A 15,042-nucleotide genomic window follows, 5' to 3' on the forward strand; every position below is an offset into this window, starting at 1 on the left:
CGATGGGTTGCCACACGCCCACACGTTGATCCTGTGATGTGGGGGATGTGGCCACAGTCACAAGCGCAAGGACTGTTTGCAAGTGACCTTTTCAGCGCCGCCGTAACTTTGAACAGTCATTCAACAAATGGTCCAAAAGTCGAGGAGGGCCTGGTCAGCGCTTTCTTAATCACCCTGGGCCAATTCCAGAGGGGTATGAAATCCCTCCGGGGGTGGGGGGGGAATAAATAAAACATCCGAAGGCCGCAGAGGTTTTGAGAGTTTTCCCTGCCTCCCTTTCAACCGCGACGGGACTTTCCTTCTTTTCCCCTCCTGCCTTTTTTTTTTTTGCTCCTTTGCCTTCCGGGTCCCACCTCCGATATTGTGCCATTCCTGCTCGCCACCTGGAAGGAAAAGGGCCTCTTTCGTTCCTGAGAAGATGCCCACAACCGGTGGTGAAATCTGGCTTTGCAGTTTTCATCCATTCATTCGTGGAGAAGAAGCCCCCCATCCACCCCCCACCCACCTCCAGGTGCACCTGCTGTCCTGGTTCCCACAGCTATAAACGGGGTGCAAAGATCTCAGCGGAGAGGCTCGTGGAAGCCAAGGCAACATAGGATAGAAAAAGGGGTTATTGCTGCAGCAGAGGGAGGTTTTTCTGGGTGATGGGGAGGGGCCGAGAAGGGGGAAGGGGCTCCTTGGGAAAAATTCCCTTGATGGGCCAGAAATAGAGGGAAGGAGGGAGGGAAGAAAGGAGGAAAGAAAGAAAAAAGGAAGGAAAGAAAGAAAGGGAAAGGAAGAAAGAGGGAAAGAGAGAAAGAGAAAGAAGAGAGCATGCTTGTAAGACAAAGAAAGGAAAGAAGAAAAAGAAAAAGAAGGAAAGAAAGAAAGAGGGTTAGAGTGGGGAAAAGAGAAAGAAGAGAACATGTTTGTAAGAGAAAGAAAGAGAAAGGAAGGAAGGAAAAAGAAAAGGAAGGAAAGAAAGAAAGAGTGTTAGTGAGGGAAAGAGAGAAAGAGAAAGAAAAGAAAGTATGTGAGATAAAGAAAGAAAGAAAGAAAGAAAGAAAGAAAGAAAAAGAAAGAAAGAAAGAAAAAAAGGAAAGAAAGAGAGGAAGGAAAAGGAAGAAAGAGGGAAAGAGAAAGAGAAAGAAGAGAGCATGTTTGTAAGACAAAGAAAGGAAAAAAGAAAAAGAAAAAGAAGGAAAGAAAGAGAAGAAAGAAAGAAAGAAAGAAAGAAAGAAAGAAAGAAAGAAGAAAGGGTTAGAGTGAGGGAAAGAGAAAGAAGAGAACATGTTTGTAAGAGAAAGAAAGAGAAAGGAAGGAAGGAAGGAAAAAGAAAAGGAAGGAAAGAAAGAAAGAAAAGAAAGAAAGAGTGTTAGTGAGGGAAAGAGAGAAAGAGAAAGAAAAGAAAGTATGTGAGACAAAGAAAGAAAGAAAGAAAAAGAGGAAGAAAGGAAAGCATGTTTCTGAGACAAAGAAAGGAAGGAAGGAAAGAAAGTATTAAAGAGAAGAAAAGAGAAAGAGAGAAAAGAAAGTGTGAGATAAAGAAGAAAGGAAGGAAGAAGGAAGGAAAGAAGGAAGAAAGAAAAAAATCTCCTTACAAGTTTTAAAAAATCATACATAAATAACTCAAGATTTTCAGACAAAAGCAATGACAGGACAAGCAAAACAACGCTAGGCATGGCTCATTATCCAGGCTTGAGCTAAAGTTCCATCATCCCCAGCATCCGATGGCTTCAGGGCACTCACATGGGCATTGTTGATCCCCACCATGTATTTGGTAGCAGACTGCTCTTGACTATGGAAGTTCCATTCATTCTCTCCAGAGCTTTGCTTTTTAAAACCAAACAGGACCCCGGGCAGGAAATTGGTGGTCAGGCAACAAACCCCAATCGTTCCTCCAATCCAGTGATCCCCAACCTTTTTATGGCGCGCCCGTATCGCATAGCTGGCGCCGCCATCTTATTTGATGAAAAGTGCCGGTGACCTCACCGAAGCACTTTTTCATCAAAAAGATGGCGGCGCCAGCAAACCAGCTGCCCGGTAGGACTTGTTCCACGGACGTGCACGTCCGCGGACCGGTGGTTGGGGACCCCTGCTCCAATCCGCCATTTCATTTGTTCTTAGTTATTATAAAGCTATATCTGTCAAGAGCCAACTGATCCCCAGGAGAACCCAAAGTGCAAAATATCAGGAGGAGACGTGCTGGCCAGAAGCAGCAATTTGGGGATCTTTTTCTGATCCAGATCTTCCACGATTGAGGTGGTCCAGGAAAGACAATCCCTTTCCCCAGACCCCTCAGGGGTCTCCAACTTGGGTAACTTTAAGACTTGTGGACCCTAACTCCTCCAGCTTTGCCGACTGAGGACTTCTGGGAGTTGAAGCCCACAAGTCTTGAAGTTGCCAAGGTTGGAGACCCCAGACCATCAACAGTGACCAGCAGTCTGACCGCTGCCACCCAGTTGGAAACCATTTCCGTGCCTTAATTCTTCATCCACACCTTCTGGAGGCAAGTTGTTCCAAGTTGATTAATTGTTCTTACTGTCAGGAAATGTCTCCAGAGTTCTACGCTGCTTCTCTCCTTGATTAGTTTCCATCCGTTGTTAAAGCAAGCAGCAGGGAGAGGAAGCCAGGAAGCGGTTTTGATGAGCATGACACTTGATTGTCTCATAATTTAAAACAAAAACAAAAAACGAAAATGATTGCAATGTCCAGAAAGAAATACCGAAGGGCCCTCCGATGTCCTTGGACCAGCGGTGGAGATCCGAGAAGGTTGGGAAGCCCCCCCACCCCCCAAAAAAGTCTCAAATGGCACTTTTCACTTTTCTATGGCTGAGGACAAGATCTTTTCCCAGCAGACTGAAAGTGTTAAACTGGAGCACTTGTCATTCCAGGCGGAACTCCACTTAATTACAAATCTCCTGTAATTTCTTCTGGTTCATCAGGCCGAGCCAGTTTCGAACATGGTTTCATAAACTGGCCATACTGGATTCACCAGAAGCAAAACGGAAGTGTGCTTTTCGCAGCCTCTCCGACTCCGAATTCTTCCCCCCCTAGGTAGTTAGTCCTTGACGTACGACTCCGGCGGAGCCCACGATTTCTGTGGTTAAGCAAATCCCTTTTGACCCCCATTTGGTGACTTTTCTGGCCCCCGTCGTTAAGCCAATCGCTGCCGCTGACACGTTCGTTGTTAAGTGAATCAGACAGACAGACAGGGATGGGTGGGTGGATGGATGGATGGACTGATGGATTGGTAGATATCAGTAGATGATAGATGGATGGATGGATGGACTGACAGATTGGTAGATACCAGTAGATGATAGATAGATAGATAGATAGATAGATAGATAGATAGATAGATAGATAGATAGATAGATAGATAGATAGATAGATAGATAGATAGATAGATAGATAGATAGATACATAGGATAGATAGATAGATAGATAGATGATTGATTGATTGATAGATAGATAGGGATGGATGGATGGATGGACAGATTGGTAGATACCAGTAGATGATAGATAGATGGATGGATGGATGGATGGATGGATGGATGGATGCCTGAATTTTGGAGCATGGGGCATTGGGGAAGCTGCAACCCATCATAACTATGAGCCAGTTGCTGCCAAGCGCCTAGATTTTGATCCCAAGGCCGTGGGGAGACCACAAAGGTCATAAGTGTGAAAAACAGGCCATAAGTCACATTTTTCAAGGCGGTTGTAACTTTGAACAGCCCCTAAAATAAACGGTTGTAATTCGAGGACTAGAGCCGTATCTCCTGCTTTCAGCTGATACACGCAACAAGATTTTGTGCAATCCAAAACTGCCTTTGTTCCCCCCCACCCCCGAATCTGCCAGCCCCCTACCACCAGCTCTGGCCCCACTGAAGGAGGAAGTTTCCAAAATGCCACTCAAAAGTTGGGAAGGGCCTCTCGGGGGGGAGATCCCACCGGCTGAACTTCCTTCAGTGCCTGCATTTTTGCAAAAGAAGCTGGATAGATACTTGGGGGGTGTTGGTTTTTTTTTTTTTTGAGAAAGGGGTCAGGAAAAGGAGGCCAAGAGGGAGCTCCTGGGAGGAAGGGAAGAGATGTTGTGGTTAGCCAGCAGCAGGTGTGAATGGCTGAGAAGAGCAAGGACTCTGATGAAGGGCCAGGACCATCAGGGAGTGGACTGCTGCCTTCAGAGATTGTGGGGGCTGGTAGCAGCGATGAGGAGGTTCCCGAGGAGCCTGTGCCAAGTGCATGCGCATGAAGGATTGCTCGGAGGAAAGAACAGTTACAGCAGCACAGGTGACTCGGGAGTAAGGCTGCAAGGTAATGGCCTCAAGAGGATAAAAGCCAGGTTTGGAAAAGCATTCTTTGCAGACAGCAAAGAAGCTCTGAAGCTCAGCTTGTGGACATCTTAGTTCGTGTTTGGAGAATCTTGTAAATTAGTTCTTATCTCTGGGTTTTTGGCAGCCTTGACAAACAATTTGGCAAGGCTCTTTCCTGTTGGAGCGAATTAGTGGAAAGCAGCCTTCAGAACAGAATTCGTTATTAAACCTGAAAAGGTGGGGGTTGCTGCCTTTGTCTGTGTTTGCTCTTTGGGAACCTGGTTGGGTCAGAACAAGAGATGAAAACCACCCCATTGCTACATGTAGGGTGAGGGTGGACAGATCTGGGCAGCCCACACCTCCTCTTAAGTCTTCCGCATCCACATGCGACAGTTCCTGCAAGCGAAGCAAGTCAACCCCCCCCCCCCCAAAAAAAACACGAGGCTATAAAACAATGGCGCTACGGAGTGTGCTTGTCAAAGGAAAACCCCTCCCTCCCCTCCTGAACAGCTTCCCCCCAGCTAGAGCCTCCCCGGGCCCTGCCCAAACCGGCTCTAGCATCTCTCCCACCCCCCCTTTGGCTGCCCCCTCCCCCCAGTCTGGGGCTCTTTCTCCACCTCATCTCCACTCGTCGTACGGCAAAGAAAGTTTCCTTGGGTGGATATGCAGCTTTGGGAAGAGAGTTTGGACATGATCCAGAAATGTATCAAAGAGAGGGAGGGAAAGAGGAAGAGATATGAGGGGAGGGAGGGAGGGAGGGGGAGGGAGGAGGGAGGAAGGAAGGAAGGAAGGAAGGAAGGAAGGAAGGAAGGAAGGAAGGAAGGAAGGAAAATGGGAAGGAGAGGGAGAAGAGGAAAGAAGAAAGGGAGGAGGAAGGAAGGTCAGGGAGGGAGGGAGGAAAGTAATAGGAAGGAAGGAAAATGGGAAGGAGACAGAGGAGAGGAAGGAAGGTAATAGGAAGGAAGGAAGGAAGGAAGGAAGGAAGGAAGGAAGGAAGGAAGGAAGGAAGGAAAATGGGAAGGAGATGAAGGAAGAAGGACAGGACAGGAAGGACAGGACAAGACAGGAAGGAAAAAGGAAGGAAAATGGGAAGGACAGGGAGGAGGAAAAGGAAGGAAATAGGAAGGAAGGAAGGAAGAAAAATGGGAAGGAAGCAGAGGAGAGGGAGGGAGGGAGGGAGGGAGGGAGGAAGGAAGGAAGGAAGGAAGGAAGGAAGGAAGGAAGGCGGGATGAGAGAAAGAAAGGGAGGGAGGGAGCCTCATTTGTCATGAAGAAGTTAGGTTAAAACAGTTCTGAGATCCTTCATCAGTCCTTGGCCAAGCTGAAGGGGTCCCCAGCTCTCCAACGCCTCCCTTCTTGACCGGCAGCCGGCAGAGGTTCTCTTTGGGGCATGTGGGCAGTAGTAAGGAAGGGCCTTGCCTGCCTGACTGCGCCTGTCCCTCAGCCACAGGAACTGGGTCCGTGTCCCCTCTTATCTTTCCGCCTTCACCTTGTACTTGAGGGTGAGGTAAGCCAGAAGGCGGATGACGAAAAAGAAAACCCCTAAGATGGCAAAGTCGAGGTACAGTTTGGCTTCTTCCACATCCAACTCCTTCAGGATCTTGGCTGGATCCTGGAACGGGCAATCAGTGTCTTTGCAGTCCAGATTTCCACGGTCCATGGAGTAGATGGTGAGGATGACGCCTTCAAAGCCGTACCTGAGCCAGAGCAAAGGAGAGGGTGCCATTGGAGTGACAGAATAAACGGAACCGTCCTTCAAACAGTTGACTGGAACATCAGGCATAATTCAGTATGACCGGGGTGGGTGGGGGGAGACAGACAGACAGACAGACATGAATGGATGGATGGATGGATCAAGGGATTGGTAGATACCAGTAGATGATAGATAGAAAGATGGATGGATGGATGGATGGATGGATGGATGGATGGATGGATGGATGGATGGATGGATGGACAGACGGACACAGACAGACAGACAGACAGACATGAATGGATGGATGGATGGATGGATCAAGGATTGGTAGATACCAGTAGATGATAGATAGAAAGATAGATGGATGGATGGATAGATGGATGGATGGACAGACGGACACAGACAGACAGACAGGAATGGATGGATGGATGGATGGATCAAGGGATTGGTAGATAGCAGTAGATGATAGATAGAAAGATGGATGGATGGATGGATGGATGGATGGATGGATGGATGGATCAACAGTAAATGATGATAGATAGATAGATAGATAGATAGATAGATAGATAGATAGATAGATAGATAGATAGATAGATAGATAGATAGATAGATAGATGATAGATAGATAGATAGATAGATAGATAGATAGATAGATAGAAGAAAGAGAGAGAGAGAGACAGAAAGACAGACAGCATTTGCTGACAGCAGAGAGAAATTCTGTTTTCCTTTCCATGATGGGCTGAAGAACAGCGGTAGTCTCCAAATTACAAAAGCCGTGTTATTTCCATGATCATGAGACAATAATGTGTTTTCATCGTCATCATCATGGATTCTGTTCGAGATCTATGACCAGAGTCCGAAGCTCTCTGGACCTCCACCTGAGCTAAAGGGAGCCCATTCCAAGGAGGCTCCAGAGATAGGCTCCTCCCTGCCGAAGCTCCTTACCTCACATAGGAGACGTAGGTGCTCCACCGAAGGTAGGTTGGGATGGTCTTGAAACTGACAAAGAAGCCAGAAAGGAGAAGGACTGGAATCGCTGAAACGGGACCAACAAAAGTGGCCACCTGGGAGGAACATGGTGGGAGAGAAGAGCCATGTAAGATGGTTGGAAGAAGACCAAGATGGAGGCTGGAAACTCAGGATTTCAAATCTGGATGTGTAAACCAGCCTTCCACAGGTTGGGATCAATCCTAAGCCAGTTAGGTGTCGTGGTCCTGTTTGTCCCAAGAGATCAGGTGAGGAAAGCAGGTCAAAGTAGATGCCTCTGACTTATTTCCTTAGTTCTGAGGTCCAGGACTGTGATTTGTCTAACTGATGTAAGATTACATCACTAGCATCATTTGAACAATGATGTTGCTTCTTCCCCTTTGAACTCTTAGGATGTTTCAAGATATATTTTTTTAAAAAAATCCTTCTTGTGAAGACCCTGGTTTTGGGTCAGAAATGATCTTGGAAGGATTCTGGAGGAACCTTGAGGAACTAATAGTGAAAAGAGATAATTTTTTGTTTCCAAGACCAACCATAGCAATTTTGGAATCCGTTTGCGTGTTCGTATTTATTCCTCTTCTCCACAAATGTTCAGATTTGGGCCTTTCTCAAGTGACTTAAATCACCCAAATGCCTTTTAAGAAGTGAGAAGACTCCTTGGCATGGACTTCTACCTCAAAAGAGTGTGTTGTTGGTGTGTGTCTGTGTGTCTGTGTGAAACCACTTGCTTTAAAAATATTTTTTTAAAGAAGGACCTTGATTAGATCTTACAATGTGGCTCTCTCTTTTTTGATCCTTAATTCCTTTTCGGGTGGGATCACGTTAGACTCTGGGGTGACAACTTGAGGTCCTGAACAGAGGTGGCAGGCTCAGCAGGTTCTGACAGGTTCTGGAGAACCGGTAGCGGAAATTTTGAGTAGTTTGGAGAACCGGCAAATATCACCTCTGACTGGCCCTGCCAACCCCATCTCTTCTCTGCCTCCCATTGAGTCCCAACTGATCAGCTGGGTCTTCTTTGGTTGCCCTGCACAGGAGAACGGATCTGGAAAGCAGGTTAGTGGGGTGGGGAAGGAATGGGGATTTCGCAGTAACCTTCCCCTGCCACGCCTGCCATGCCACGCCCACAGAACTGGTAGTAAAAAAATGTTGAATCCCACCACTGCTCCTGAACCACCTTGGACCTTGCCGTAGACTCACTTGTGGTGAGCTGGATGCTGCTCCGATGAAGAGACCCACAGATTGGGCCACCAAGGTCGTGAAGGTGGCCAAGGCTGAGAATAGCAGGAAGCGGGTCGCTTCGGGGGGCTGCCCGGTCATCCAGTAGACAATGCTACAGTAGGTGATGGGACAGATGATCTATAGAAGAAGCGGGGGAACCAATGAACCAGGATCTTATACCTCAGAGTAAAGTAGTTATGGGTTGAAGTGGCTCTCCGTTAAGGGGAGGCCAACGTCCTCCACCAAGGGAAGCAACCAACCCTTGACTCTACCACCTCACGTAGTCCTCTACATAAGACCATTTGTTTAATAGCCAAAGTTGGGATGGCCCAGAAGAAAAAAGGACTTTGGGCCAATCCTCTCAGCACCATCACAGTGTCCTGCGGTCATGTGGTCAAAATTCAGATATTTGGCATGTGTTCAGGGCTGCTCTGCTGGGGGTTCGCAGGGGTTCAGGTGAGTCTCTAGCTAAGATTCTGCACAGTTTGGAAAAAAACCCAAATCCCACTCCTGGCTGGCCCCTCCCACCCTGGCCCGCCCATCCAGGAGTCCCCACGGGGCCCGTTTTGGATGCAGGTAAGTGCAGGTGCACGTGGAAGCTCAGGGAGGGTGAAAAATGGGCCTCCCGGAAGTTCGGGAAGGCCGGAAATGGGTCCGTTTCTGGCTTCCAAAGAGCCTCCGGAGCCCGGGGAGGCCAAAAACACCTCCCCACTGTGGTGCAGGAGGCCAACTAGGCCACGCCCACCATGGCCAGCCCACCCAACAACCGGGCAGAGAACCCCTTGCTAAAATTTTTGAAGCCCACCCCTGCATGTATTTATGAAGTTGTATCATCCCGGGGTCTTGCGATGGCCATTGTTGTCCTTCCCAGGGGTCTTCTGATAAGCAAAGGGAGGCGGGAGAGAGAAAGCCAGATTTGCTTAATGACCATGGCAAAGAAGGAGGTCATAAAATCAGGCATGGCTGATTTAACAAACGCATCATTTAGTGACGGAAGGGCCGGTCCCAATTGTGTTTGTAAGTCAAGGATTGCCTCTATGTTCAGCTGCACCTGTTGAACCTCAGTCTGCTATCAAACTGTAAAAAAAAAAAAAAAAGGAGTGGACCCCCTCCCAGTGGCAGAAATGGGGTGTGTGTGTGTGTCAGGATTAAGTGCTCACCTGAAAAGGAACATCTGCTACAGTTTTGGCCAGAAAGTAGGCCTTTAGACTGTACCAGTAGTTGAGATGTTCTCGCAGAAAGACGGACATCTCCAGAGGGACTGAAAAAAGAGAGAGAGAGAGAGAGAGGGACGGAGAGAAGGAGGGTGGGAAGGAGAGGGAGAAAGAGAGAGGGTGGGTTTTTATATCCAGGCAGGGAGGAGGAGGAAGAATTGGTGCATTTGTATTGGAGGGAGCCCAAATGCTGGCAGTTCAGTCTTTATTGATTAGGCCATGTGTCAGGATTCCGGCAGTTACTCCAATTAAATTGTGAGCCTTGAGCCATACTCCCAAAACTAAAGAGGATTTATTTGAAGCTACCATTCTACGACTGGCACTAACTTGGGCGTAGCCAACTCTGAGATACGTAATTCACTGTCACCACCCTTGATCCTGCTTTCCCCTGGCCCCTCCCGCCTCTGGGTGTATCATCCAACGAAACACAAACATAGCCAAGAGTCATCAATCATGCTCTCCAATTAGATTTTTGCTCGGCAAAAGCTTCAGTCATCTAATCAGTCTCTTAAGAAAATATAAATGGAATGTACTTTCGATTCCACACTGCCACCTGCAGTTTGAAACTCCCCCCCCCCACTTCTTTCTGTTGTCAACTATAAAACGTGTATACAAAATGTTTTATGAGTTGACACCTTGGGCCATATCAAAGTGCAGAGTTCCGAAAACAAATTATTATTAACATTTGATAAAAGCAATTTGCTGTTCTACCAAGGGGCCCCCAACTCACAGGTCAGAATGGTGGGCATCAGAGCAGCAAACATGAGGAAGAGCATGGAGACGAACAGGAAGCCGGTGTTGTTGAAGACCTTGGTGGCATCGTTGCCGATGTGTAGGTAGAGGAGGCCGATCAACACCCCCGTGCAGATGTGAGACATGAACCTCAGGTGGGTGAGGAGCTGTGCAGAACAAGAAGAGCCCTAAGTCATCTGGGGAAAGGATTCCCCCCCCCCCAAAGATACTTTCATCTTCTTTGGCAAAGCGTTGGAACATCTTGAGAAAAAGCCACAGAACCTGTTCTGACCGAGGCTTCCCAAACTCACGAAGCAGACTCCTTGTTCTGACAAAAACCCCTTTTATTTAAGCTAAATGTAAATTCCTATCATTCACATCAGCAAAGTCCCAGCAAACATTCTTTCAAGAGCAATTTACAATCACAGACCTTATCAAGCTTGGAGAGTTGCCAGGCCGATAGCTTCCAAGCGCAATGCTGTAGCAGAAAACACTTGGCAAGGAGTCAAGTCTTCACCCAAATTAACTGTCTCCTGCAAATCCCACTCCCCTTTTGCTCCTTTTTATTCCCTAGGGGAGGGGCCATTCACCATCCACCTGTGCCTTTACTCCTGAGTTGACCCTTGTTCCTTAATTGTTCCCTTCTCCTGGCAGCTCTGCGCATATGCACACTGGGAACAGGCTCCAGCTGTTCTTCTGCCTCACTGATGTCCGATTCCAAAGGCAGCAGATAACTGCTGGATGGCCCTAGCCCCATTTCTGCCTAGGAGACAGAGCCCTCGTCAGAGCCTTCCCCAGACTCCAGGACTGGCCCATATTCATCCCCAACCTTGTCCGAGGCTGCCACCAGCTTCTCTAGCCACTGATGGGCCAGAACAGAACTGATCAGGCAAGCTACAATGGGTGACTTCCCACAACAGGTTGGGTTGAAAGCCAGTTGACCACTGGTGTTGAAGGAAACTCTACTTTATCCCAGTGGGGAGATGGGTGAGAAGCACCCTAACCTCTGGGCTCTTCTTGTGTTTTCAGAAGCTGATGGATGCAACTTTTTTATTTTATTTTCCTGCTCTTGATCCTGGCGAGGAAATCGCATTTTGGTAAGCTGCCCAGGGTTGCCAAAGGAGCTCATAAAATCTCTGAACAAATGAAGAATAAAGACGATTTGTGCTGTATGAACCAAACCTCTCTCAACCCCACACAGCACAAAATATTCATTATTATTATTACTTGGTAAATGCAAACCTATCAAATATTCATCTGAAGTGAAAGCCAGCCAGAATCTTGGGCTGGACCAGGAGTAAATGTTGTGACTGTTAAAAACAGATCAATAAATAGTCTGGGAAGGAATAAAAAACAAAATGATTATCAAGTCCTGGATCTTGAGTCTCTCTGAGGATCAGCTGCCTGGTTGGAGACCCAAATAGCAGCTTTATCTTAGAAGGGTTCATGGGAGTGTGTATGTGTGTGTGTGTGTGTGTGTTAACAAAAGTCAAGTTGGTGGCCACAACACATATAAACAATGGGTGGGGTTTATGGTTTCTATGGCTACCAGCCTGACTTTTTTTGACCCTCCTGGAGATCCGCCTAGCTCTGCATCCTAAAGGCTCCAAAGATATTCCAGATGTTGTCACAGCAACTGAGAGCATCAGTGATGCAAAAAACAGAGACATGTCTCCCTTCCTTCTCCTTATCTCTCCTCCCTCCCTTCCTTCCTCTTCTTCCTCCCTCCCTTCTCCGACTGCCTTCCTTCTACTATCTCTCTCCTTTCCTTCCTTCCTTCCTTCTTTCCTTCCTTCCTTCTTCCTCCCTCCCTTCTCCAACTGCCTTCCTTCTACTATCTCTCTCCTTTCCTTCCTTCCTTCCTTCCTTCCTTCCTTCCTTCTTCCTCCCTCCCTTCTCCAACTGCCTTCCTTCTACTATCTCTCTCCTTTCTCCTTCCTTTTCCTTCCTTCCTTCCTTCCTTCCTCACTGCCTTCCTTCCTTCCTTCCTTCCTTCCTTCCTTCCTTCCCTTCCTTCCTTCCTTCCTTCCTTCCTTCCTCCTCCGCCTTCCTTCTACTATCTCTCCTCTTCTCCTTCTACTATCTCTCTTCCTTCCTTCCTTCCTTCCTTCCTTCCTTCCTTCCTTCCTTCCTTCCTTCCTTCCTTCCTCTTCCTCCCTCCCTCCCTCCCTCCCCTGTCTCCATCCTCCACCTCGTTTCTTCCTCCCTGACCCTTACCGTGTCTCTTAGGATGGAAATATAGCTTCTCTTGAAAAGGATGCAAAATTGAGTCAGGGTACTAGTTGCAAAGGTATGGCTCTCGATATGATCCAAATCCTGGGGTTGAGCCAAGTAGAGAAAGAAAAGGAGAAAGAGAAAGAGAGAAAGAGAAAGAAAGAGAGAAAAAGAAAGAGAAAGAAAGAAAAAGAAAAAGAGAAAGAAAGAAAGAGAGAGAGAGAAAGAGAGAGAGAGAAAAAGAGAGAGAGAAAGAGAAAGAAAGAGAGAGAAAAAGAGAGAAAGAAGAGAAAAGCGAGAGAGAGAGGGAGGGAGAGAGAAATTGGAGGTTAATAAAATCTCCCATCAATCCTAGCGATCTCCAAGGAAGACTTTATGGCAGAGGCCCCCAACTTTTGGGGCACCAGGGACCTGTTCACTGGAAAGCGTTTTTTCTGGAAGGGTCACGGTTTCATGTGCTGCCTCCAGCCCATGGATGGGCCTCTGCTTGTTTGCATGGCCTGGTTTCTGGCAAGCCACAGGACAAACCGGTGCCAAGGTTGGGGGGCCCTGCTTTATGACACCTTTCCCGAGCGACCCACAAGGGGTTGCACTTCAACTGATTTTTTTTTTTAAAAAGAGAGAGAGGCTGAATGCAAACGGGACAACCTCAGAACCAGCAAAGCTGCCCTCGCCTAGCCTGACGTGGTCTGGACTCCTGGTGTCTTGGGGGCTCCAGCTCTCAAAGAACCTCCCCACCCCTCCCCGTAGACCACTCACCCCCACGCAAGGTCCTGGCACCAAGGAATCCATCTTCTCTGGGCTGCCCTTCTTCTCCTCCATGGTGCACAGCCCATTCTGGACGGCTTGGAAGAGGAGTGGGTTGAGATCGCCGTATTCCCCTGAGGCCACCTCAATGACTGCAGAGGAGAAGACAGAGGGAGGCAACTGGGGGTCACGCTTCTACCAAGAGACACTCAGCTCTACTCACTTTTCCCATGACCCAAGAATCATAGTTTTATTGTTTTCATGAATCAGCGAGAAGGTTTAGCATTCCACTTCAGGACCCTAGCGAACAACACAACTGCAATTTAAGGTAAGCTTTTCTTTCATATATACGTGAAAACATAATGCTTGGGGATCATCAGAAACAACTTAAAATGGGGGTGGCCAAGGAGAAATTTTGAACCCTGAGCTTCTGAGCTGTTGACCTATTTCCCCATATGGAGGTTTGAGTCCCCATTGCAAGACATCATCGAATGGAAGGTCCTAAGAAAGGGCTATATTGTTATAAATTTTTATAATGGGTTAAAGAGAGTAAAATTGGGGAAATGTATAAGGTAAAGGGGGTGGCAAGCTTGAGTTGACAATGAAAGGGGATAACTTTTGGATAATAAGAATTAAGATGAATTTTATTGAACAATGAATGGAATAATAGCGTGTGATAAAACTTGCAAATGCATGTAAGGAATATAGAAATTGAATAAGAACATAGATAATATTGTAAAATAAGGCATGAGGATATTTAAGGAACAATGAAATAAGTAATAATATGATATGAAATTGGATAGGAAAGCTGAATATGCAATCATGGTCATGTTTGTATTTGAAATGTAAAAACCTGGAACTACATTGTTCACGTAAAGAGATGTTTTTTAAAACATAAAAATAAAAAAATTATTGAAAAGAAAAAAGAAGAAAAGGATGTACATTTTAGCCTTCTCTGGTGGCTTTCCAGAAGTGGACTAATCCCCAGAATGCTCCTTCTGACCTAACTGTTGATGAAAAGTGTGAGAATCCAAGCTGACCCAGATAATCAGAACCAGAGTTCCTCAACATGCAAAAGAGGGACTTTGATGGGTTGGATCAAAAGGGCTTCCCAGTCCAACATTGTATCATGTTTTCTATTCAGGATCACTCCGGTGTCCTAATAGGGAACCCACTCCTGAAAGTCATTCTTAGATCCAGAGCTCTGGTCCCCAATTCCCATCTGGTTGATGACTTCAGATCAAGCCATCACTAAGGGGCCAGATCAGGGGTCTTCAAACTCGGCAGCTTTAAGACTTGTGGACTTCAACTCCCAGAATTCCTCCTCCTGTCATGTTAGCTCAGGAATTCTGGGAGTTGGAAGTCCACAAGTCTTAAACTTGCCAAGTTGGAAGACCCTTGATCTATTCTATCTATTATATTTCTCTCTCTATCTATTCTACCTCTCTTTATCTATCTATCTATCTATTCCAGGGGTCTTCAAACTTGACAGCTTTAAGACGTGTGGACTTCAACTCCCAGAATTCCTCCTCCAGTCATGTTAGCTCAGGAATTCTGGCAGTTGAAGACCACAAGTCTTAAACCTGCCAAGTTGGAAGACCCTTGGGCCAGATGTTCAGGAGATCCTCAAATAAAGTACTCAGCATGTCTAGATAGGGTTGGCAAACATCTGCGTGAAACCCTAGAGAGATCTGGATCAGATGGAGCGAGGGCCTGGGCTACTACTACGGGCTCCTAAGAAAGGACCGTGCCACGCATCACTTAACTCTGATAGATGCAAAAACCATCTATGGCCAACATGACTTACTGAAATCAGCTGGGTTATGGTAGGTGGGACAATGCAAGCCAAGCCCCTTTAGATACGGGATGAGGTTGGAGACAGCTCCCTTGAAGATACATTGACCTTGGCTGAGGATGTAGAGCTGGAAAGAAAGAAGAAGGGGGG

General features: G+C 46.9%; 1 protein-coding gene across 4 annotated transcripts in view; it reads right to left on the bottom strand.

Annotated features, from left to right (window-relative positions):
* Positions 1-5,351: 5,351 nt before the first annotated feature.
* Positions 5,352-15,042, bottom strand: part of ABCG4 (ATP binding cassette subfamily G member 4) — a 35,894-nt gene continuing 26,203 nt past the window's right edge. For all 4 annotated transcript variants that reach the window (XM_087970180.1, XM_087970181.1, XM_087970182.1 and 1 more), the window contains 8 exons: positions 14,905-15,019; positions 13,110-13,249; positions 12,354-12,452; positions 10,135-10,303; positions 9,351-9,451; positions 8,170-8,328; positions 6,931-7,049; positions 5,352-5,989 (listed from right to left, as the gene is read on the bottom strand). In XM_087970180.1, coding sequence (XP_087826306.1) covers positions 5,764-5,989; positions 6,931-7,049; positions 8,170-8,328; positions 9,351-9,451; positions 10,135-10,303; positions 12,354-12,452; positions 13,110-13,249; positions 14,905-15,019 — 1,128 coding nt within the window. In that variant the 3' untranslated portion in view covers positions 5,352-5,763. The remainder of the gene's footprint in view (positions 5,990-6,930; positions 7,050-8,169; positions 8,329-9,350; positions 9,452-10,134; positions 10,304-12,353; positions 12,453-13,109; positions 13,250-14,904; positions 15,020-15,042) is intronic.

The sequence above is a fragment of the Notechis scutatus genome, chromosome 7, assembly GCF_049901735.1.
Source record: "Notechis scutatus isolate UNSWTSFEM ecotype Mainland chromosome 7, rNotScu1.2, whole genome shotgun sequence".
Taxonomy (NCBI): Eukaryota; Metazoa; Chordata; class Lepidosauria; order Squamata; family Elapidae; genus Notechis; species Notechis scutatus.